The sequence below is a fragment of the Spermophilus citellus genome (genome assembly GCF_964194105.1).
Source record: "Spermophilus citellus genome assembly, chromosome: 5".
In the NCBI taxonomy this organism is placed as follows: domain Eukaryota; kingdom Metazoa; phylum Chordata; class Mammalia; order Rodentia; family Sciuridae; genus Spermophilus; species Spermophilus citellus.
The window spans coordinates 164,446,102-164,470,291 of record NC_138186.1 but is presented as its reverse complement, the minus strand read 5'-3'; the positions used below and the strand labels follow the sequence as shown (position 1 = coordinate 164,470,291).

The following is a 24,190-nucleotide window of genomic DNA, read 5'->3' as shown; positions in this document are numbered from 1 at the left end:
CCAAATGTTCAATGTAGGGGGGCTGAGGTTGTGGCTCAGCGGTAGAGCACTTGTCTAGCACGTGTGAGGCCCTGGGTTCAATCCTCAGCACCACATAAAAATAAAAAAATAAAGATATTGTGTCCATCTACAACTAAAAAATAAATATCTTAAAAAAAAAAAAACCGTTCAATGCAGTAGAGTAGAATATCTTTAGAAAGAGGCCTGACAGTCACAGGTGGTACAGCTACTGTCATTGATTTGGCAAAAAAAAAAAAGAAACCCTTGAATTGTGCAGTTACCAAAAGTAAAACCTGATTTAGTGAAAGCATTTCAGACATGCCTGTGAGAACCCCATATGCTGTCTTGTTAAATCAAGATGCTATTATAAATTGTTCTAGCTGGGCTAGGTCTTAGTATTGTGGGCCCTGGCTCCGAGAGTCATCCCTATTGCTTGGTTTATTTCATGTGAACAGCTTTTGCTTTTCAGTTGTGCCCTGTTTTTAATTGCTTCATAAGACTTGGCCATCTTAGTGAGAATTGCTTTTCTCAGAAAACATTCATTTCAGTTCATATTCTAGACATTATGGATATGGTATACTAAGAGTTTAGGAAAAAGTAAAGATGGTTTATCTATCCTTTACTTAAAGGACAATATTAATAACTTAGAAAATGGAAAGCTGAGATTTAAAAATTCACATTAGCTTTCCTAACACCATTGAATATCTAAATGAACAACATGATTATGTTCTAATACAAGTCATCTTCAAATCATTGTTGCAATCAGCATCTGCTCTCTAAGCCAAGCCAGTGCTGGCTGCTTAGTTGAATTTTATCAAACAGATTTAGGACAGCAATCCCTCATTAAAAAAAAAAAAAAAAAATGGCCCTGTGTATGCTGATCGGATAGATCTTCCATATACAATTTCACTGAAAACATCTAGAAATGTTCTAATTCCCCCAGGAAACAGTTTCATATAAAGGGATTAACTGATGTGCTGAGTTCCTTGAACATGGGAAAACTGGTGGTTTGTTTGACCCAAGTGGTTATAAGAGATTTGTAGGGCTCATTTGCAGAGTCCCTGTTCCCTCTTATGTGATAAGCTTTCATTCAACCGTGTTACAGTCATAATGTATGACTTTAGGGTATCAGAGTATGCCTTATGTCAGCCAGGATAGGCTGAGTTATGCCACAATGAAAGACAATCTCCCTTAAAAAACAGAGGTTTATTTCTCACTCATGTAGAAGCCACAGTGGGTTCAAGTGACTCTCATGGAAAGCTCTTCTTCGAGTTCTGGCTTAGCACCTCAGGTTACTTTTATCTTGAAGAACCACCTGGGTGACACAGATTCCCAGTACTGCGTGCGATGAGAAGGCAGGAGAGGCCTAGAAAGTCAACTCCTGTGGTTAATACTCAGCCTGGAAGTGACACACATTTCTTTTTCTTATATACACTAGTTACATGGTTATTGAACTTCAAGAAGTGGGAGTATGATCCCTTATCTCCAGAAGTAGATGTATACTGGTTCTTGGTGAAAATTAGTGCTACATCTGTCATACATCCAAAAGAAAATATCCACTATTATAAGAGGTATATATTATGTTTTTTAAAATGTTTTCAGTGAAAGGTGGCACATGGGTGAAAGTTTTAGAGACACTTTGTGTTTCTGGATCATAGAAACAGAGTGACTGAAGGGAGATTCCTAGACATCAGTCAGCCAGGCAAGCATCCTTAGGAGCCACATCATCTCTCTTACCTCTGGTTTTTCATAATAAAGCGGAGGGTCATAATTTAAGCTATATAGAACTTTGAAGATTAAATAATGGTGCTTTGTCCAGTGCCTGATACATAGGATATCCCAAATGATAAACATTATGATTCCTGTTCAAGTAACACTTTTACAACCTAACGATAATTTTTATCTCCTGATATATTAGTATTATATGGTCTTACTCTGTTCTGTTTTAGGAAGAAACTGAATTACCATATTCTTAAAAGTTATCATTGACGCTATAATCACTGACATATCTAAAGGCTGTGCCTTCATATCAGTAGATCCTATAATGATCCTGGCAATAGTCCTACATCTGCAAGTGAGAAGACAGAAACTAAGTGAACTCGTTAGTGGCAAACACAACTCAAAAGAGTTTTAAATTCCAATAACTGCCCATTTATTAGAATTGATGCTGTAAGGATTTTCAGAAATTAATTAAACTGAGGTATAATCTGAAGATCTCAAGTATATGGAGCTCCATATGGAGCTCTAAAGCAACTAGAGACCCTGTTTATAACTTAAATGTAGACATTTAAGGCACCACCTTGGTGACAGATTTCCAGTATTACGATGGGAATGCAGGAGAGGCCTAGGAAGTCACCTCCTATGGTTAATACTCAGCCTGGAAGTGACACACATTTTTTTTTTCTCATATACACTAGTCACATGGTTAAGCTACATATACTTAAAATCTGAAGTTGTTGTTGTTTTGCTTTGGAGAAGTCAGTTCTTTCTGTGTACCATCAATAAAGATTTTCAGAATAAAAGACTATACCAAAAACTCCCACAAAATACAAATAGTAGTCCACCAAGATTGTGGCAACCAGAAATAGACACCCCCCTATAGTTCCAGTTCCTTCCAGGGATGAAGTGCTATCTCTAGTGAAAAAAATCTGAAGATTTTAAGTATGCAGAGCTCCATTGTCTAAAGCAACTTGAGACCTGTTTATAACTTAAATGTAGATGTTGGGTTTCCATATCCACAGCTTGAGCATTCGAGACTAGGGCTAAGTGGTGTTTCCCCCACTCTCCTCAGTTCTTTCTCTTGTTTTGAAGCCCTTATATTCCTGGTTGGCTGTTTTCCAGATGATTCCTCCTACTGGTTCAGTTACTTACCTATGACCCTGGGAACAAGTAAATAATACAGTATGGGGGAAATGAGAGGAAAGAAGAAAACCAGGCCAGGAATGGGAATGGGAGCACTATCCTGCTGAAGTTGAGCAGCTGCCCTTCACTCTCCCACCCTGGCCTCCTTTGCTTCCCACCCACTGCTTCCTGGCAGCTTACTATTTATGTCACTGAGAAGGGAGAATGGTAAATGATGCTGCTTGTGCCTTGGCCATCTCACATCCCTTTTGAAAACTGTGTGATTAAGCTAAGTTTTAACATGTTCACCCGGAAAGACAAAGGGAGAGAACCAGGCAACACATTGTAAACCCTGTCCGAGAAGTGCCTGTTTTTCAACTATGAAAGTCTGCAAAGTTCCTCAATGGGGGTATGGTTGGTGCTTTGGAAAAGTCAGTTCTTTCTGTGTACCATCAATAAGGATTTTCAGAGTAAAAAACTACCAAAAACTCCCACCAAATACAAATAGTAGTCCACCAAGATTGTGACAACCAGAAATAGACACACCTCCCCCATATTCCAGGTCCTTCCAGGGATGAAGTACTGTCCCAAGTGAAGAACCTCTCATAAAGGGATCATCATAGTGCAAAAACTCTTCTCAGCATGGAGAGTGAAAAGAAGGGGTGGGGGAAAGAGGCATGTCCCATAATGTGTGTATCTTCAAGATTGGAATCTGGGTCTAGAGCTTGGAGATGCTTGGCGTGGGTCACCTAAGACTATTATAGTGGATATATCCTTAAGTATCTTCAGTATCAGAATAGTTCAACCAAAATTATATATAACTGGTGCTGGGGATGTGGCTCAAGCGGTAGTGCGCTCGCCTGGCATGCGTGCGGCCCGGGTTCGATCCTCAGCACCACATACCAACAAAGATGTTGTGTCCGCCAAGAACTAAAAAATAAATATTAAAAATTCTCTCTCTCTCTCACTCTCTAAAAAAATTTATATATAACTGTAAAGTAATGCTTTTAACAAATAAACCACTATAATTATATCCATGTGAGCTTTGTTCTTAGAACACATTTTTATAATGTGTGTGCACCTAACATACAGTAGGTGTGCTTTATGTGCATCATCGCAATCCTCACAACTGAAGGCAGATAGTTATTATCTCCATTGTGCATAGTGGAAACTATGGCTGAAGAGAGTAGGCAGCTTTTCCAGGTGGCGGAACTAGAGTTTGAACGGAGACTCTGATATCACCTCTGAATTTGGAAACAAGGTAAAGATTTAGCCTCAATTTGAAAAAATAAGTATCAACATGAAAAAATATATTAACTAACTCTCAGATAACCACTCTAAGAATGTCTGCATGTTACTGATGAGTCCAGGGTCCTTCACAATCCAGATGAGGAGAAACGGTGAGGCTGTGGTGCTGCCAAAATGGCATCTTCGTAGCAGACCCAGAGAGAGGATAAGCATCCATCAGAGTGTGTAAGACTCCAGCTCCAGTAGCCAGCACTCCCCTCTCAGCTGGGGTGTAGGCCTTAGGTGGACCAGGCACCCAGGTGAACTGCAGGAATCCTATCAGCACTACATAAGATCTCCCAACCCCTGCCCTGACTCTTGGATTCCAAATCAACTTCTGCTGGTAAAACCCCTACCCAGGCTTTTCCACACTGCCTGGCCCATAAGAACATTCTAATTTATCTGCCATTCATTGATTCATTTGTTTTAGTAAACTCCTACTAAGTTTCTTTTCTCCATTCTTTCCCTCTGGCCCTAAAATTCTCACTTTGAATGACCTAAGTATGTTCATTTATTTGGGCTGACAGAAATGGCATTCTTTGCTACATCTGTATGTATGAAAGCCAGCGATCCACACCATTCCTCTGATAGCAGATTCATATCCTAGAGGGTTGACAGTGTTGCCTTCCAGACTAAGAATGAAATTTTGTGTTATTTAGTTAATGGATTCATACTTGGAAGAAGAAAAGAGGTGTGTGCTTTTTTCTGTCGAGGCAGCTGGAATACAGGCCTCGGTGGTTATTGGTCATCCCTTTTGCTCTGTGCCTGTGAGCAGTGAGGTGTTTTCCAGTCAGCAAAGGTGCCGTCTCTAATAGTTTCAGCTGTTTCTCCCTTCTTCTGACATTTGATGACCAATTTTTTTTTCTTCTTCTAGATGAAAGACTTTCGAAGTAAAATGCAATCGATATTTCCAACAATTCCCAAGAACTCCACATCAGCTGTTGAGTGGGAAGAAGCACTGAAATCTAAATAGAAGGACATGGGTGAATTCCAGAATGATCTGCAGGAAGGGTGGTTTTGGAAACACCACCACAGTTGAAAAGGGACTGGGAGCAGTTTCCCCATCGATCACCAACAGATTGTGATGAAGCACAGGATGGCAGTGTCGAGGCTCCCCGGCAGGCGCTCTTTCTGTGTGCCGTGCCTGAGTCTGTCGGGAGGGAAATGTCTTCCCAAAGTTCAGATGACTATTTAACAATAATAATCATTGGGATGCCTTCCCAGGTGGAAGGGGCCCAAAGGAAAGATGTCTGTTTGGAACAATAAACCAAGGGTTGTACCTGGGGAAAAAAAAGAGTTTATAATAAAGTATGACAAAGAATCTTTATAAGCAGACCTCTAACAGCAGTGATACCTCAATGTATCTAAATAAGTGGGTTTTATGAGCCTTTCCTGTCAGTATATGCCTGAGACTCTGGATGGTTACTATGAGGCAGTGGGAGGCAGTTGTGTGGCTTGTGGTCCTGAAAGTCTTTGGTTTGAAGCCAGGACACATTCCAGTTGCTCACCTGATGGCCTCACTGGAAGGCCCTGTGAACCATTATGGGTAGGACAAAAAGCCAACAACAGATTACGATAAATGACACATCTGGGCTAAAATAACAATAATGGGTATAAGATGTACTTTCTTGAAAAATTAGTTCTGGGTCCTGAATACTGACAATCTATAGTTTTGTCTCAAAGTAAACCTATCTTGAATATTTTTAACAGAGTCATCTGAGTCTCAGAAATTGCTGTACCTTAATGAAGCTAATTCTTACCTACATACATAACCCTCTCATGTCCTCCACGATCTCACAGAAAACAGATGGAAAATAATGTCTACGTGCAATTATTTTTACTGGAAATTAAAATTCTTTAAAGAAGAGAAAATAATTGTGAGGGGAATGGGAAAATAAACAAGGAGAGAAATGAATTAAAGTAGATGGGGTAGAGAGAGAAGATGGGAGGGGAGGGGAGGGGGGATAGTAGGGGATAGGAAAGGTAGTAGAATACAACAGTTACTAATAGGGCATTATGTAAAATTGTGGATGTAACCGACGTGATTCTGCAATCTGCATTTGGGGTAAAATTGGGGGTTCATAACCCACTTCAATCTAATGTATGAAATATGATATGTCAAGAGCTTTGTAATGTTGTGAACAACCAATAAAAAAATAAATAAATTGCCCAAATCTGGATAACTCTTGGATAATGCTGGTTGATCCTGCCTAATGTTTAATTCTTTTTTTTTTCTTTTTTCTTTTTTTTTTTTTTTTTTATTGGTTGTTCACAACATTACAAAGCCTAATGTTTAATTCTTTAAAGCATCTTTTCCCATCAATAAACTTTTTTGTGGGAAAAAAAAAAAAGAAGAATGGACCTGAACTCTGTTTCTCATGTGAAGGTATGGCGAGAACTACAAGCCAGGATGGGGACTCCTACCAGGAATCAAATCTGCCAGCACCTTGACCTTGGACTTTCCAGACTTCTGAACTGTGGGGTGATAAATGTGTGTTGTTTAAACTACCAGGTCTGTGGTATTTTGTTATAGTAGCCTGAGCTGACTACAGTGAGTTTTATCTATCTGGTGTGTTTTTCTTTCTTCTATAGAAGAATTGCCTGATTTTAACACAGCAAACTATATACCTTGTTGGCTGGAAAACAGAGGTTCTCCAATGTCAGTTGAAATGTGTGTGTTCCCTAATACCATGTCTGAGAGATGATTACATCCCAAAATTTATGCCTTTCATCACCTATAGCACATTCCCATGATTGGTTTATTGAAGAACATATTTAAAGGCAAAAGAAAAATGAAAGTCATAAAAAATCCTGGAATTGTTAATTATGTAAACCCATGCTGCTGGTTAATTATTTTGACAAGTAATTGGAAATTTTTGTTCCCAATTACTTTAGTAATTCAGGCCCCACCCCTCTTTATTTCTGTCTGCTGAAAATTCTAAACTATACTCACATACAGTGGTACATGACTGTAGTCCAAACAACTCAGAAGGCTGAAGCAGGAAGATTGTAAGTTTGAGGATAGCCTGGGAAACTTAGCAAGACCATGTCTCAAAATAAATAATAAAAAGGGCTGGGGATGTAGTTCATGGTAAAGCACCACTGAGTTCAAATCCCAGTACTGGGAGTAAAAATAGTCCTAAACAATTTGCAAAATAATATTACTCAGTTGCAGGAAAGGAGTTCCAGAGGCAGTCATTATTATTCTTTTTTCTAAAGATTTATTTTGATATTTTCTACTGCAAATTTCTTTTTTTAAAAGAAATTCCCAAGGTCTAATTTGCATACAACAAATGCACCCATTTGATGGGTTTTAATAAATGTTTGCATGCATCCATATGAACACAACCACAGTCAAGACAGAGCATTTCCATTGTCCCCCCAAATGTCTTCATTCTCCAACAAAAATTGGATACAAAAGTTCCAATGTGTCCACTGTAAAAGGATTTTACTTTCCTAAAATCTAACTGTTGCCTCTGTAAGAAAATTGATATAACTTTGTAGAAGATACTTAACAGTTTCTTTCCAATGGGCCCTGAACAATGCTTATTTGACAAACTGTTTTAGTTATTGGTTAATTAAGAGTTCCAGGCTTGCTTTCTGTCCTCATATTGAGAGATGGCCCAATGTTAATTCTTCCCACTTCTGGACCCTCAGTCATGGCCAGGAGAGACTTGAATGCCCCTTAAATACACCACATTCAATATCCAATAAAATGCAACATCCCGGGCTGGGGATGTGGCTCAAGTGGTAGCGTGCTGGCCTGGCATGCGTGCGGCCCGGGTTCGATCCTCAGCACCACATACAAACAAGGAGGTTGTGTCTGCTGAAAACTAAAAAATAAATATTAAAGTCCTATACTAGAAAACCCTTCCTCCAGAAAAAAAAAAAAGAAGAGAAAATAATGTGTCAATATGTCCAGAGAAATCACCCCTGGTCGAACATCACTTGTGCAATTTCCTTAGAATCACTTAGGCTCTAATTAGTCAGCAATCAGGTTTAATAAAGCACATTTGAAATTTCTGTTATAATGAAACATTTTAGTTGTAAGGGAAAATTTTAAATGAAATGTCAAATGCATAATGTAACATTCTTCTCTAGACCACGCTACCCTATTAAAATTACTGTATTGTTAATTAAACAGGTGTAATCAGTGTCTGGGTTCACGTGGAACCTGTTAAAAATCCAAGACTAAAAGGAAAGGATTGTGAAATTTATCAGCGTATGGGGTGAGGAGTAGTAAAAACTTCTTCACTCATTTTTAAATAACTCTCTCTGAAGAGAAGATTTCCAGCCTTTGAATGCAACGAAGAGGCAGGAGCCAAACCAAGCAGGTGAGGGCTGGGTCCAGGCTCCCCTCAGCAGGTGGGTGACCTACAACAATTTGTAGCTAGGATCTCCATTTTCATTTTCCCCAGATGGAGAGAGCCTATTGATTTCTGAAAGATCTTCCCTGGGTAGAAGGAATGAGAATCCTTAGGTTGCTGGAGTGATAAAGGGGAGTCATTAATTGTGATTCTGTTGAATGAATTCCTGCCTTTGAGCTCCTTGAGGGTGGGGACTTCCTCTGGGGGCCTTCTGAACTTGTGACAGCACCTTCTTTGGGGGCTGGGTACACTGGACTGATGGCAGATGAGCCCTAGGAAGGAGCCAGGCCTTGGTGGGTGTGCTGCGTTCCCACAGGGCCTGGCACAGAGGAAGCCTGAGAAAGGCACGCAGGTGGAGTGAGGGAACGCTGGCCTGTGGTGCTAACAAAACCCTGTCCTTACACATGACTTATGTCGTCCTTGACAGATGGCAGAGGGACCCTGTAGAAATGACCATGAGTCACCTGCTGAGGGAAAGCTACCTGGGACAGATTCCCCAGAATAGGTACCAAGCATTGGCTCCAATTGCACTTTAAAAGCAAAAACAAAGTAACAAAGATGAAAATTCAAAAAGAAAACAAGCAATGACTAAAGTGATGTCTTTCCTCAGTCAGAACTCGGATATCAGAAGATTTAGTCTATTCCTTTTATACCAGAGGCATATTGTTAAATTGGTTAATGGAAAGGAAAAATGTTTAACAGATAATGTTATTCTTTATGTGAAGTACCATCTGTGTATTGCATTCTGAATGTTCTGGATATGGAAGAGAGGAAGTGTTATGGAATTTCAAGTTTGCCTTCTTGCTGTCTTTATCTTGGGTAGAGTATGACAAACATAATCACATTTATCTCCTGGAGCATAAAGAGTTTTAATCACCCTATTAACCAGGATGACATTTTTCACAGACTTAAAAAGGAATAGAACAGACATTATCTCCCCATAAGCAATCCATTTCATGGAGGCTGAGCACTAGAAATGCTTTGAAGGAGGGATAACACAAGCCATTTCCATTTCCTGTCTCAGCCAACATTAAGGAGGTTTTTGGTAAGGATGTGGCTTCCACTGGGTGAGTGTTAAGCTTTACACTTAGAATCGCAGTGCCCAAAGGGATGCAAGAGGAAGTCATAGGAGAAAACATGGCGGGCAGAGGTGACTTTCAACACTTGATTCTTTCAAGAGAAATGTGCATCCTGGTAAGTTATGTATCCTCTCCACTGGCTTTTTTTTTTTTTTTTTTGAGCCAAGAAAATGTGATTTTTGAACAACCTGAGAATGGAAAATAGGGACTGGGAAGTATCTCAGCAGCCTGCCACTAGAAGAAACAAGGATGGATTCCAGTGATAGGGACAGTAAGCAGATGTCCTACAGCAAAGCCAAGATGGGGCAGTGGGTGACCCTCCTCCATCCTCATTCCAACTCAGACATTGACTGACAGTGGAAAGAAACCTGCCATGCTCTCATCTGAGCTACTGGGGAGGCTGAGGCAGGAGGTTCCCAAATGCCAGGCCAATCTGGCAACCCGATAAGACCCTGTCTTGAAATAAAAAGGGCTGTAGCTCAGAGAGCACCCCTGGGTTCAATCCCCAGTACAACTAATCATCTCAATCATCTCACCTGCCATACTTTAGTTCCATGGACGGGATGGGGCTGAGCTTGCAAATTAATCATTGCAACCTAAGGGAAAGACCGAAGAAATCAGCGGAGAAATCAGCGTCGGGAGGAGGGCCCATTGGGACAAAAGTAATTAAAATCCACCGAATTTAGCTATTTCACTTCAGGCAATATTTAATCTCCCATAGGTCTGGTTTATGGAGAACGTTGTTTATTTTCATCTCATTTCACGTATCTTCTTTAAAACAGTTAAGTATAGGAAAAGTACAAAAGTTTTCCTTAAATAGTTGAATTTCCTGTCACAGTAAGATGCATATTTTATAGCTTTTTTTGATGTTTAGAATTTTTCATGGAGGTGTTTTTATTTTCTGCCAAGAGTCAATGAATGATAGAGCAAGTACTGGGGCCTCTCTTGGTGTTATCAGGATTCATTGTCAAAGGCTATGATTTCATGAGCACAGAGAGAAGGAAAGCAAGCATCTTGTTAGCAAATTTTGTTGATGACAGATAACTCAGTTTTGGAGAAAATTAGAATCACAGTTATCAGGAAGTAGATACAGTTTCAGTATTAGTGGAGTGATTTAGGACCTTAATTTACATTTCTTACATAAGCTGGATCAGATCCTTTGCCTCATTACCATTTGATGAGGCATGAACACTGACTTTAAAAAATGGAACAATAGTAAAATAATAACAGGCAAGTGAGTGTGTAAATGTACTTAAAGACATAAAGTCCATCGTCACTGGACTCTCCTGAGAAGCCCCATCAGGCAGAGTGGGAAAACTTGGTATATTCATAACACCTATTACCTGCTCATCTGAAAACAATTAAAAAGTCAGTCTTCCCCTGATAGCCCAGGCTCAGGTGGTCTTCCAGGTTTAGCCTGACAGGTGACACTCTGTGGGACACATTTGGGAGGATGTCTGAAACATGAGGCTCTGGGCTGTACTCTCAGCATGCATGCCCTGCTTGAAAAGAACAAGTTGACCAAACAGTTGGTAAAAGAAAGCTCCATTCGATAGTCCTTCTGGAATCGTGCCCCACCTTGTACAGGCAGGTGATGGGAATGGGTTTATTTTGTTGCTACTGGTTGCTTCTCCAGCTGTCCCTGTGCTAGGGGTTGAGTTTTTCCATTTTCTGCCCCAAGCAGAGCCCAGATGGTAGACAGCCAGGGGAGGGTGACTAACGGGTCCATCAGGGCAGCCACCACCTGAACCCTTTCATTTTTCTTCATACATGGTGGCCACAGCTGCTCAGGGACCTTCCTGCAATTGAGACAGAGGTTATAAAGCTAAGAAAGTTCTAGTGAGACCTCTCATCAAAAGAAAGGAGGAAACCCTCTGCTCCCAGCTTTCTTGTGGGCCAGCTCAGATTCCATTTTCATAGATTTTTATTACAAATAATTTTGGTAAAATATCTGTGCCCATCATAAAGTCTACCAACTGTTTCCGAGGGACACTGTTTTTTACGGCATCGTCAGTGCAAGACAATGCAAGTAGGTGATCCTGCTTCTTCCCCAGTTGGAGGTCAAGCTGTGGCTCCCACCAACCATCAGCTTGAGTCCCAGTTGCCCTTGTCTCTCTCATACAATGATGTCCTGGCTGGTGAAGATGATGGATTGGTGAAGTTTAACGTCTCCGAGCAGGAGGTGGAATTCACATTCCATACAGGAGCAAGTTAGCTGTAAACTTCCAAATGTAACTGAAGGAGCTGGAAGTGAGGCTTGGGATCAAAAGCACAGGGTCCGGGGAGACCTCAGCAAAATGCCCACACCCCTGCCAGAGGCAGACATCCACCCTCAGATTGTTTCTTCAGGTAGGACCAAGCCTACCATGAGCTCCCGTCAAGCATGGGGAGGGGTGGAGGGAAGGGGAGATGAAGAAAAGGGCCAGGGGCTGGGAGAGAAGGAAAGAGCAGGGAGGAGAAGGAGGAGATGCCTCACCAGGAGAGGACCCAAATGGCCAGGTGGCTGAATCAGGGTACAGCCCGGTCCTGGTGGAACACATCTGCCTTCTCACCCAGGCTGGCCCCATTTACACCAGCCACCAAAACTCAAAAAAATGAAAATCACATCAAACTGGCAAAGAAATCATTTCAGAGTCCTGTGGAGGACAATTCCAACTCTTAGTCCTGTGACCAAATAGGTTAAAAATTAAAAGCCATCTGGCAAAATCCTCATGCACTCACTAACCCTGGCCTACTGGACAGGAAGAAGCACTTGAGGTGAAGAGCCCCAGCACGGAGAGGGGCCAGTCCCACCCAGCGCCTGATCTTGGGGTCCTCCCTGACTGCAGAGACCTGGAGATACACACACACTTCTCGCCTCGATTCTGAAACCTCTCCTCTCACTTTAGCATTGGCAAAACCGTCTTGAACTCAGGCTGCCTCTTCTCTGGGGTGGAAGGTTTTATTTTGTCTCCAGAAAGCCACGTTGAAGTTCTACTCTGAGAGCACCTGGGATCAGGAAGGGCTCCCAGGAATACCGTGGGCCGGGGCATCTGGGCACAAAGTTGTTTGTTGAACAAATTGGACAAACCAACCAGCCATCCACTTTGCTTGAATCTAATATGGCCTGGAAAGACCAATAATTCCACCCAATCTCCCCAATTTGTGCCCTTAATGTAAGTCCCAGCATTATGTCTTACTTTTTCACTAGTCACTAAATCATTCTGAGCCGAGTACCATCACATATTAATTATGTAGCATGACAAAGCCCCCTGTCCTCTGGTTTCCGGGGTTGTGTCTGCCGGGAGGCAGTGGCAGTTATTAGACAAGTTCGGCTGCCAGGTTAATATCATCCCTTCTGGTATCAGTTTGTCACCCACCCTCCGTGCCTGGACTGTAAGCACCAAAATTAAACCCTCTCCCTCAGACACGCAGCAGGCTGAGTCTCCTGGGCCCCGGGCCATGCTGACCAGGCAGTGACTTTATTCCCTGTGGCTTCAACTTCTAAATTGCCCACTCAGAGTAAGTGTTCAGCGGCCCAGGAGCTGTGCCAGCCCAGGCCCCGGGCTGGGAGCCTGGCGACCACTCTTCAGTGTGGGATCCAGCACTGGCCAGGGGCAGCTGGCCAGAGGGAGGCAGAAGCACCTCCAGGCTCAGCCAGAGGCCCAGGAAACCTTAGCTCTGAGTGCTCCAGAAAATACTCCTGAAACCTTCCTGAGAAGCCATTTCCAAACCCCGTCCATGTCCATCCCGGTTATCAGCAGTCTTTGACACACCAATAAACGTTTTCTGTGTGGCTAAAACTCCTTCATAACAAACCCGACACCATTCACACTGGAAGGTTCTTCACGCTCACGCAGCACCCACGTAACCAGGCAGTCTGCCCAAGGGGCTTCCAGGGGCCGCTGGGAAGTGAAAGGGACACCAGAGTCCCTTGCTCTCCAGAGGCTCAGTCGCCAGACCACCACCTGCAGGCCCCCTCTACCATAACTCAGCCCCCAGCTGGAGCCCTCTCAGAAGCAAACCACTGACAGACGAGATGACGGGCACATGACGCCATGCCCACTGCCTTCATTTCTAAAGGGCACAAGGACTCTTGTGTCACTGGCAGGGGCTCTGAATGAAGGTGTGTAGTAGTCCGCAGCACACAGCGCTCAACAGGACGCCCTGCCAGCCCTGCCCGTGTGGTGCAGCTGACAGCTTGAGGCAGCAGACAGACAGCAGACACTCACCCCAGCACACTCCTGCCCGCCCCAAGCTGGTGCTTGGGTCTCCAGGTCACAGCCACCTCTCACCCAGCCGGTGGAAGCCCCCAGACCTGGGCTTCCAAGGCTGCACCTGCTGGTGAGCTGGGCCTCCTTGGGGACAGTCCCTACCTCCATATGTACATATCTGAACTCTGAGGGACCACTGGGTATCTTAGGGTCAGAGGGGAAGGCTGGGGTAAACAGGGCCCATGAGTCCACTTCAGCCAGGAAAGGAGGGGCACCACCATCACCCTGTCTAGACCATGGCTCTCAAATCTTAGCCTGAATCCAAATCACCCAGGGAAACAGTTAAAACACAGACCCCTGGCCCCAGCTGCGGGGTCTGATTCAGCCTTCTTGGGTAGAGTCGGACCCCAGGTTCTTCAGTTCCCTGGGATGCTCTGCTGCCTGTTCTCACAATGTGCCAAGGCTGGCCAGCCACGTTTCTCCTTACGGAGCAGGGCTTGGCTTGCCCTCTGCACACCGTCTGCTCTTTAGAGCCTTGTACTCTGGCACGTCTGGGTGGCCCCTGAGTGCTGCCCGGCACCCTGGGTGATGCTGGTCCAGGGACCACAGTCTGAGAAGCACTGCCCTATTCTGTTCCTGCCTCTAATGATAGGATGGTGCCTGTGGTAAAAATGGGTCCAGGGACTCACCAATGCTGATGGTTCACTTGCCACCACAAGCAACCATGTCAGGCCTCTCCAGCTAGCTCCCTGCACCAGACCCTGTCCTGATTCCACACCTCCAAGCCATTGTGTTCATGGGGCTGGAAAGACATCCAGGGTGTCACTGTCCCACCTCAGCAGACCGTCTCCCACCTGGCCACCTCTGAGTGTGGCAGGACCCTCACCTTCATCCAGGCAGCCAGTTGAGGGTACTACTTGCCCCTGTGGAGTGTCAGGGGACGGGGCAGGACAAAGGAACCCACAACAAGAGGAGAACCCACAGGCCTGTTCTGGGTGGTGTGGGGATAAGGCGAGCACACAGGTGTCCAGCAGGTCTCAGCCCAGAAGCTGTGGACACTCAGGCAAGGTCACATGCAACTTGAGCTGCCAGACTCTGACATGGCTGATGAGAGTCCTTCCCTGCAGGCCTCCTCTGGAGAAAAATCTGGAAGGGGCAGGAGAGGAAAGGGCATTGGGAGACAGGTTGAGAGGGCGTGAGGCTGAACAGAGCTGGCTAAGCCAGCTTGGGACTGGGTCACGGGATGGGGGGACAAGAGGGAAAGACAGAAAGATGGGTTAGGGCCAAAATTACAAAAGGCCTGGGTTGGCAACTAAGAGACTGTGGTTTTGCCTATAAGCAATGGGACTATGAAGTTCATTCCATTTTCTGAGCTTGTGACAAATAACACTGATATGTTCAAGTAATTAATTAATCTAAGGCACGCTTATTAAGTGCCTGGTTGGTGCTAGGTGGGGGCCTGGCAACAATTAAACAGCCCCACTGAAAGAACTCCCCTTCTAGTGACAGGGAAGGGAGAAGATGGCTTTGACGGTGGAGGACAGGAAGGAGTGAGGCGCCACCGTGGGTGGCCAGCAGGGGGCGCAGAGCCCAGTCGGATGACCAGAGAAAGACTGGCCGAACAGCCCGGAGCACAAAGGGTGTGGGCTGTGGGCTGAGCTTCCACAGGACCCCCAGGACCCCCGTTAATTTTCCTTTTTGAAAAAGAGAAAATTAGAACTGTTATATCAGAGCTGTAACCAGGCAGGATCCCTGTGTGGTCACCACATGGGGACACGTTGGCTAGAGCACCTGGTGACCCTGGGTGCAGCCTCTATGTGGGATCCTTCCATGGAATGGTGAGAGCCAGGTCACACGCTGCCCATAAAAGCACTAGAGGTATGGGGGTCACCCCAGATTCCAGGGAAGGGGGACCAGGACACACAGGCAGAGGATCTTAAGGTCCCTTGAGGGACTTCTGGCTACTGAGCACAGGCAGATGCAGCAAAGGATCTGGTCCTGTGCTCTGGAGAACCCCCAGGAGGTAATTAAACAACCCCCACTATGAGGAAGAGGAACCGATCCTATTAATAACAGCATCTGCTATAGTCGGGGGCTGTTCTAAACGTTTCACATGTATTGACTCATTTAATGAGCCTCTCAGGATGGATACACTATCATTAGCCTTCTTGTGTAGAGGAGGAAACCGAGATCAAAGGACTTCTTACAAGTTCACATAGCTGAGACTCAAACCAGGCGAAATACCAGATGCAAGATTACCATCTAATAAATGTCATCACTCAGATTAAAATCCACGTCTGACCTACAAAGCCCTCCATATCCCATTTACCAAGGCAGCTGATGAGACAGGAAATAGTTTCAGCTTGAGAGTCCTACGTTGGCCAGGCCAGGGGCAAGAATACCAATGGAGGCCCAGGTACAGAGTGCTTACTGTTACTTGGAACTATCATAAATCAAGCTAACCAGTTGATTCGTAAAATATGCTTAGCCACCTTCCTTGACAACTAGTTTCATAGTCTAGAAGACCAGGTGCAATATGGAATCCTTAGACTCTGTAGAGGCCCGTGGGACAAAATGGCAGGGGCAGAGCTGGCCTGACTGAGGGCTCAGCCCATTCTCCTCCCTCAGCCAGGCCTGATCCTGTGCTGCATGTGTGTATGCACACCCAGCCTACAGTCCTAGTGTCCCCTGCTCCCCTGGATCACACTGGCTTCTTCTCAGGCCTAGGGGTAGGGACACCTGTGGGGCTGGGGGCCCTGGCCTTGGGGATTTGCTGTGGGATGAGGGAGCCAGAGAAGCAGGGCCCTTTGTAGTGCGGGCTGGGCTGGGCCCTTGTCTAAGGCAGCCCAGGATCTCTCCAGTCCCGCTGCTCCCTGCTGCCCTAGCCACAGGCGGAGAGAGTTGGACCTTCCCTGTTACCTTCCTCAGAGACCATTCTAGGAGTCACCAAGTGAACACAGGGCCAGGGACCCCCTAATTTCCTTGCAAAACTAATCCACTGCTTTGCAACTTTATTTTCCTTACTGAGACTTTGAAAGGTCTGCAAGGCCCATTTCCATCTTTGCTTTGGCCACCAGAAAGCTCGCGGAACCTAACTTCTTGAATCACGCTGGTTTTTCCACCTTCTCCGCCTTCTCCTCCTGTGTGAGTTTTCCATTTTCTCTTCCTGTTTTAGCAACCTTATTGTGCACATATCTTTCAATGGAAGCTGCCTCTGATCTTTTTAGAAGCTGACCCAGTATAAATTATAAATAAAAATAAATACTGCTGAAATCTCCCCCGTTGTAGCCTTCTTATTTCAGAAGGTACCTGAAATCCTGACTTGGCATTTGAGATAAATTCAACGCAAAACATCTTGTGCACCAACACATTTCTAAGGTTTTGCTTAGATGCTGGCTTGCAATTGGCCTGAACTCAAAACTCAAAACTCTCCTGGGGCAAGTGTCTGACCTCAAACAGGGCTGTTTGCAATGCCCCACTTTTGTCCTAAGAAAGCATGGTTTAAATTTGGGCGTTAAAATTTGTGGGTTATTCCTAGCTAGCTGGGCATAGCTGGAGTGGGAGGTTGAGAAAGGTGGAGTCACTTATGGTTGAAGAAAAAGAGCCTTGAATTTACCAGTTAGCACAGGGATTTCATTGTCTTTCCTTTTTCTCTGTCATCAGAGGGGCCAAAGGAAAGAAGGGCATTCCCTCTGGCGGGGATGCAGTAGGGGGAAATCAGGATTCTGCTGCTGCTGGTCTAACTCTCTAAAGGGAGTTCCAGCACTGACCGAGCAGACATCCTTCAGCTCTCCAGGGTCAGGGAAAAGGAACCTTCTTACCTAACCCGGGAGAAAAGACACACAAGGGATTCAGCCTGTCCAATGAACACCTTTGTCTCATGCCTTTATTTTTTTGAAATCTTATCCTATGAGACTAGATACTTTGCCATTTAATGCTATTGATGTTTAGCAGTTGTGCCAGAGAACTCTGTTTTGTTCAAAAGAAGCTGTATACACACACCCATGGTGTCTGGCTGCTTTAAGCTCTGGGGGGCCCCTGTCCCCTGCCCTGACCACCACCCGGAAGGGAGTTTGCTTCCTATGGGTCAATCATGAGCCTGGTTTTGCTCCTCCACCCCAACTCCTCCACATCCAATTCAGCCCTGCTTTTGGTCTGCAGGACAATGGGGTCTCTTCTCCATTCCTGTCTTCAGGACACTGTAATCTCTATTCCTTGGCCATGGGCCCAGCTACTCACTGTGGGTATGTCTCCTGCAGTCACACTACAGGACATCCTTCCCCGAGCTCACCTGGGCTCCTCCAGGCAATCTGGACTTTGCTCCCCTTCGAACCACACCAGCCAAGCACCTGTGGCCTACAGATGTCCTACTGCCAGACTCGCTTTGAAGGATGAATCACCCTTCAGAAAGTGAATTTACAAAGTGATACGGAAACCATAGCTGCAGAAAGGCTGGGCACGTGGCACTGTTTTCAGTGTGAACACTGCCATCATTGTGCATATAGACGCATCTTTCCCATGCACACATCTCTGGGAGCGGGGACCCCGGGGACTTTTAACCCTTCTTTACACTCCTCGGGCTTCCCCAGCCCAAGTGGACATTCCTTACTCTTCTAACTAGAAAAAGTAATGCAGGTTTTTAAATAAATATTGAGAATAATAAAAACAACATTGCCCACAGTATATTGGTTGATCTGAAACCTTGAGCAGTCCCCACTCCCCAGTCCTTCCCTGGGGAAGTAGAAATGCCCCCAGTCCTCCTTGCTGTAAGTCTCTGCACCAGACTGGCGCTTGCCTGGGGCCACTCAGGTTACTTGAGATCATGGAGACCCTTCAGTGTTCCCTCTGCCTCGAGAGCAGAGCCCACAATTCCCACTCTGGACTTGCCTGCCCACCCAGAGCACGCCTGCTGTGGGTGGAGTCCAGATTCTACAGAAGCTGAGTTGCAGTCCTGCCCCCCAGCACCATCTTCAGAAACCATCTTTGCAGATGTGATCAAGTTAAAATAAAGTCATATTTCATCAGAGTTGGGTCTACTCCAACACGACTGCTGTCCTTATAAACAGAGAAGAGACACGGACATGCTACAGAATGGCACTGGGAGGAAGGCAGGCTGGAGTGACAGGTGGCCCCCTAGGAGAAAGGAATGGAGCAGATCCTCCCCTGGAGCCTTGGAAAGCAGGGCCCTGTGCACACTTAGACTACCAACTCCAGAACAAAATAAATTTCTGTCGTTTTAAGCCACCTACTCTGTGGCACTTTAGTGAGGCAGCTCCAGGGAAGAATACACGCCCTTGGTCGCCCCACCGGCACCTGCAGTGGCCCCTGCCAGGTGCCCAGGTGGAAACGCCCACTGCTGACTCTCCCAGCCTCACCTCCTGGAGGAAGCCACCTGTCTGCCGCCCCCATGTGGGCCCCTGGGCTTCCGATGGCGTTGCTTGTTTGCCAAGCTGTCCCTGCCTTCACCTCCAGGTCCAGGAGGAGCTGAGTCCACGTCTCGTTGCTCTGTGCGGGTCCCCACGCTCTCAGCACTGGGCTCACAGGCAACATGAGACAAGTGTCCGCCCCGCTCGCGGACCGGTGGGTCGCCGGGCCACAGTCAGCCTCTCGCGCTCCTCGGCCTGTCCCGCTAAGCTAAGCCCGCCCTTCCACCTCGTCCCCTTCCGGGGTCCCCTGCGTCGGTGTTCTCAAGGACATCGCGTCGACTCCCCCGCGGGAGCAGGAAGCGCGAAGAAGTGTCATGCACGCTTCGACCAGCAGATGGCGGGCGGGACGCGGGCCCGCGGCCGCTGCTGTCGCGCTGTACGCCGGGCGGGCGACCGAGCCGCGGAGAGGCCGGGGAGCGCGGCGGCCCGACAGGGGGCGCTGTCCCAACCCGCGCAGGACGCGGCCTCCCCCGCGCGCCACGAGCTGGCCGCTGGCAATCCGGGGCCCAGCCTCACGTGCCATCTGCAAAAAGGACTTCGAGGACACTGCCAGCCGCCGGGGCCCGCCGTGCGGGTCGCGTTGCCTTTGGCTCTTTTGTTTTACGTCCAGTTCCCGAGAACCTGGGCCACTAAAGGCTCCCGGAAACGCCCCAGCGACATCTCGCCGATCTCTCCCCCCCCCCCCCGAGAAGCCACACGCAACCCCGGCCTGCCCACGTGTCCTAAAGGTGTGGTCAAGGGCTCGTGGTCACTCCGACTCGGTCGCCTTTGGCCACCGGGCACCAGTCCGGAAAGGCCCCCACAGGCGGACCTGTCGCCTGTCCCTGGCTCCCGCGGCGCACCGCCCCAGGTGCGGGAGGCCGCATGGTTCCGGTCCAGACGGAGAGACGCTCGGGGTTCACTCCCAGCCGCCCCCACCCCATCTCCACGCTCCCGAGGGCTGGCAGCGGAGGGCGGCAGCCTGCGCATTCCCGGAACTCCTTGTCGCGCCCCGTGCCCTCTCCTGAAGCTCAGCCCCGGGGAGCCCTCCCCAGATTGCCGGGTTGCCGGCGAGATCCAGTGCGGTTTCTGGCAATTTGGACATCAGCGTACTTTCTCCCAAGTGTCTACTTTCCTACTTTTTGAATGACTTTTGTTTCTTGCTCAAGATAGAAAAATGAGAAACTGTATAAAACATATAAGATAAATGAATGAAGAGTCACCTGAAATCCCAGCTTCCTCTGTCAGTAATGGGAGTGACATTTAGGTGTGTCTGTCTCCGTGCATGGGTGTGTGCAGAGTGATGTGATTTTTCCAAAGCTGGGGTCACACCCTCCCACCTAACTCTGAGATGTGCCTTTCCTGCTGCTGAAGCTTCATTGAGCACACACCCAGAGGCCACACGAAGGGCTGGCAGCCCTGGGGGGAAGGGCAGGGCATGGGGGGCAAACCCCACCTCCAGGCTCAGGGGGAGGAGGGCTAAGCCTGTGAGCCTCCCGGGCACCTGCCACCCCATGGTCCCCCCGGGGTTCAGTGCGGCCTTTTAAAGGACTCTTTGAACAAGAAAATACTATTGGTGCTCTTTCTCTCTTGCTTCTGCCAGTTCCATCTGCAGTAGAAACAACTCCCTCCTTCATGGGGGTTCTTTCTGGCATGAATTTAAATCTGAAAAATATAAACCACATCTATGTATTGATACCTAAAGGAGCACCATGCCTACTGTCTACAACCTGGCACGAAGGAGTATCTAATCAGGAAGGGTGGAGGTCAGGTCCCCCCCCCCCTCCAGGGGACATGTGTCAGTGCCTAGAGACATTTTTGATTGCCAAGACTGGTGGAGTGCTACTGGCAATGCACAGAACTGGTCCCACAGGGCCGGGTGGTGGGGAGCATGGGGGTGGGGGTAAGCCACTCAAAATGCCTGTTGTGCCCAGATTGAGAAATCCCACTTCAGGTGTTTCTAGATACAATCCCTTAGGGCTCAAGAGCCCAGATCAAGGCTGCAGCACCGACTGAAGAGCCATGGCCTTGCCATGAACATAAAAGGCTGGTGACAGAGGCAGGCAAGAGGTTGCAAGGCAAGTCAGCTGAGGGACACTGGGCAACTGGGCAGGGGTGGCTAGAAGCTGGGTGTCTTGTTTCATGAAGCCTCAGTTCACGTGGATTCAGGTCCTTTCCTAAGGTGTTGGGGAGAAGCGCCTCATCTTCTGGGTGATTCAGGACCACCTTTGACAAACTTCACGTCTTTGATGACAGAACCCAGGTTGCTAGAGTTCAAAGGAACCATGGGCACATTCTCCCACAAGCGTCTCCTTCTCCTGGTGGGAGCCCAAACTGAGGCTTACTCACAGCCTCCCTCGGTGCCTCAGTTTCTTAATCGGCAAATTACAAATAATAACATCTCCCTGCTGCCAGCCCCGCCGATGCCTGGAGCAGTTTCACACACATTATCTGTAGCGCAGTGGCCCTAGGAAGGGGGGTTGCTTATCCCGCTTTACAGGTAAAGGTAGGAAGCCTCTGAGACTCCAGATAACCTACCTGGAGCCACAGGGTGGGCAGAGCAGGTCCCAGAAGGAAGGCTTCTCTCACCGAAGGCCAGCCCAGCCCACTGGGTCTTAGACTCTGCTGCCCATAGGAATCATCTCGGAGCTTTTAAAGTACAGATGTCAGTGATTTTGGTCTAAATGGTCCAGGGGCACTGTGGCCACTGAGCTTTTCAAATGCTGCTCAGGAGGATCTAATTGCTGCAGAGTTGGAGAACTGGCACAGAACGCATCCCTCTCAACCATTCGTGGATGGACGTGAGGCCAGGGAAGAGTCTGTTTCAGGAAATGCTGAGATTTAGGACTAGCTTCCTGGTAACCCAGCGTGTGTGTGTGTATGTGTGTGTGTGTGTGTGTGTGTGTGTGTGTGTGAGAGAGAGAGAGAGAGAGAGAGAGAGAGAGCACATTCATGTCATTCAGGTTACCTTCAAATGAATGTTCCTTCCATCTACATATGGAGCTCCTTGAGCCTGGTCCATTTGAGACCCACACTTCCTGGCTACTGTTTGGAGAGTGGAAATATCAGCTGGAAATGTACCCAGGGTCCGTGGGGTGAAGGGCTGGCCCAGACACCTGATCCATACAGGCAGTGTGGACGGGGTGGGGCAGGAGCTGAGAGCGGCTTCCCCAGCCCAAGGGATTAAGGCCCCACCTCTCCCAAGAATATTTGCATCTAAGGAGAAATTCTGGAAAATGGAAAGCCTTTAGATTATCAGTACATTAGCATGTGACATTTCAGGGACCAAGAGGCAGGAGGGACAGTAACTGGCCTGGGGCAGGGCCTGTTGCCTCCTCTGTTGTGGGCCTCAACCCTGCAGGCCTCCCCTACCTCTGTCCTCCAGTCTGTCTGGTCCTTTCTTTCTTAAAATGAGTCTGAAATGTGAGACAAGGAAAAAAGCATACTTAGAACCTGAAGCAGACTGTTCTCTGGAGCTGGGCGTGTTGCCTGCGTTTCTGCCTCACTTTGAATAGCGAACATTTAACCCCCGAGCCACAGAGCACAGTCCTCACAACAGCTGACCGAGCACACCTGCTCCCTGGCCTTTTGAAGATGAGGTCACCGGAATCTCAGAGTGGCTCTGGGGGTGCTGGGGCAGTGGCTCTCAGTTCTGACTCAGGTCCTGTCTCCCACTCCCCCAGAACTCCCCCGCCCAGCTGCTGGCCTCCTTCCTGGGTCACTGTTCACCCCTCAGGTCAGCTCATTTGCAGTCTGGCCTCCATATTCCGGCCCCTCAGGAACTCCTCCATCCCTGGCGCAAGGTAGACCATGTTTCTTTTACCTCAGGGCTTCATATTTTCTATATAAGTCTCCAAAAGTCACATCTCGGGGCCAACCCTACTCTGTCACTCCTTTCTGGGCTTGTTGGGTGACTTTAGGAAGGCTCTAGCTCTCTATTTTTATTTCCCCACATCTTCAAGCTCAACTTTTAAAAAATACCTTTATTTTATTTATGTATATGTAGAGCTGAGGATTGAACCCAGGGCCTCGCACGTGGTGGTAGGCGAACATTCTACCGCTGAGCCACAGCCCCAGCCCCTTCAAGCTTGATTTTGACAGGATTTTTTTACACTAAAAAGGTTTGGTCCATCCTGCAAATGTTTCTGAGTGTGTTGGGGGCGTGTGCAAATGTGCATGAAAGTATTCAGTCAACTGTGTTGGTTCTCATCCACAGCCATCGCCTGGTGACCTGTCAGAAACGTAATGTCTTAAGCCCCACCCCACACCAGCCCTAGTGAATTAGAAATTCAGGTAGCCGGCAAGCCACATCTCCGCAAGCCCTTAAGGTGATTCTCTTGCACACTTATCTCCAGTAAAAGCCAGTGTTTTATGATCTACTCCCTCCCCAGGAAAGAGGGACATGAGCCTTCAGAGTACAGGAACACAGGGACGCTAACATCCCTGAGCTGGTGTCAGGTCAGCAGACAGCTTTGTTCTTCATCAGATTTCTTTATTCACTATTTAACTTACAAAGCATGTATTGTGCATGAGTGCATGCACATGAGTGTGCAAACACACACCTTCTAGCCCTGCTCCTGTTTTGAGAGGCCTTTCCTCAGCATCTGGCTCTTATTCCCAGGGAAAAGCAGAACCGAGTCCCACCACTCCATACTCAAGTCATGTTTTCCCAGAGAATGGCTGAAGGAAGCAACGATTAAACCAAAGGAATAAAGCTGCAGTGGTGGGATTGTGGGACCTGCATGAGTAGTGGTGGTTGTGACAGTGACATAGATGGAGGCAGTGGTAGTGACAGATGGGTTATTGTTGGTAGCGATGCTGTTGAAAGGAGTTGTGATGATGGTGTTGTTAGTGATGGTAGTTTGGTGATGGCTGGTAGTAGCAGAGCTGAGGGTATTACTGGTGATGGGGTTGGTGGTGGTAGTGGTGATGATGGTGATGGGGTTGGTGGTGTTGATGTTGGTGATTTGGATGGTGGTGGTAGTCATGATGGTGATGGTGTTAGTAGTGATGGTAAT

The 24,190-nt window shown here is 47.1% G+C and overlaps 1 protein-coding gene across 1 annotated transcript in view; it reads left to right on the top strand.

Annotated features, from left to right (window-relative positions):
- TMEM242 (transmembrane protein 242) overlaps positions 1–5,765 on the top strand; it is a 32,299-nt gene extending 26,534 nt beyond the window's left edge. The window contains exon 4 of the mRNA XM_081293805.1: positions 5,003–5,765. Within this exon, the coding sequence (XP_081149931.1) occupies positions 5,003–5,101 (99 nt within the window). The 3' untranslated portion in view covers positions 5,102–5,765. The remainder of the gene's footprint in view (positions 1–5,002) is intronic.
- Positions 5,766–24,190: the final 18,425 nt, after the last annotated feature.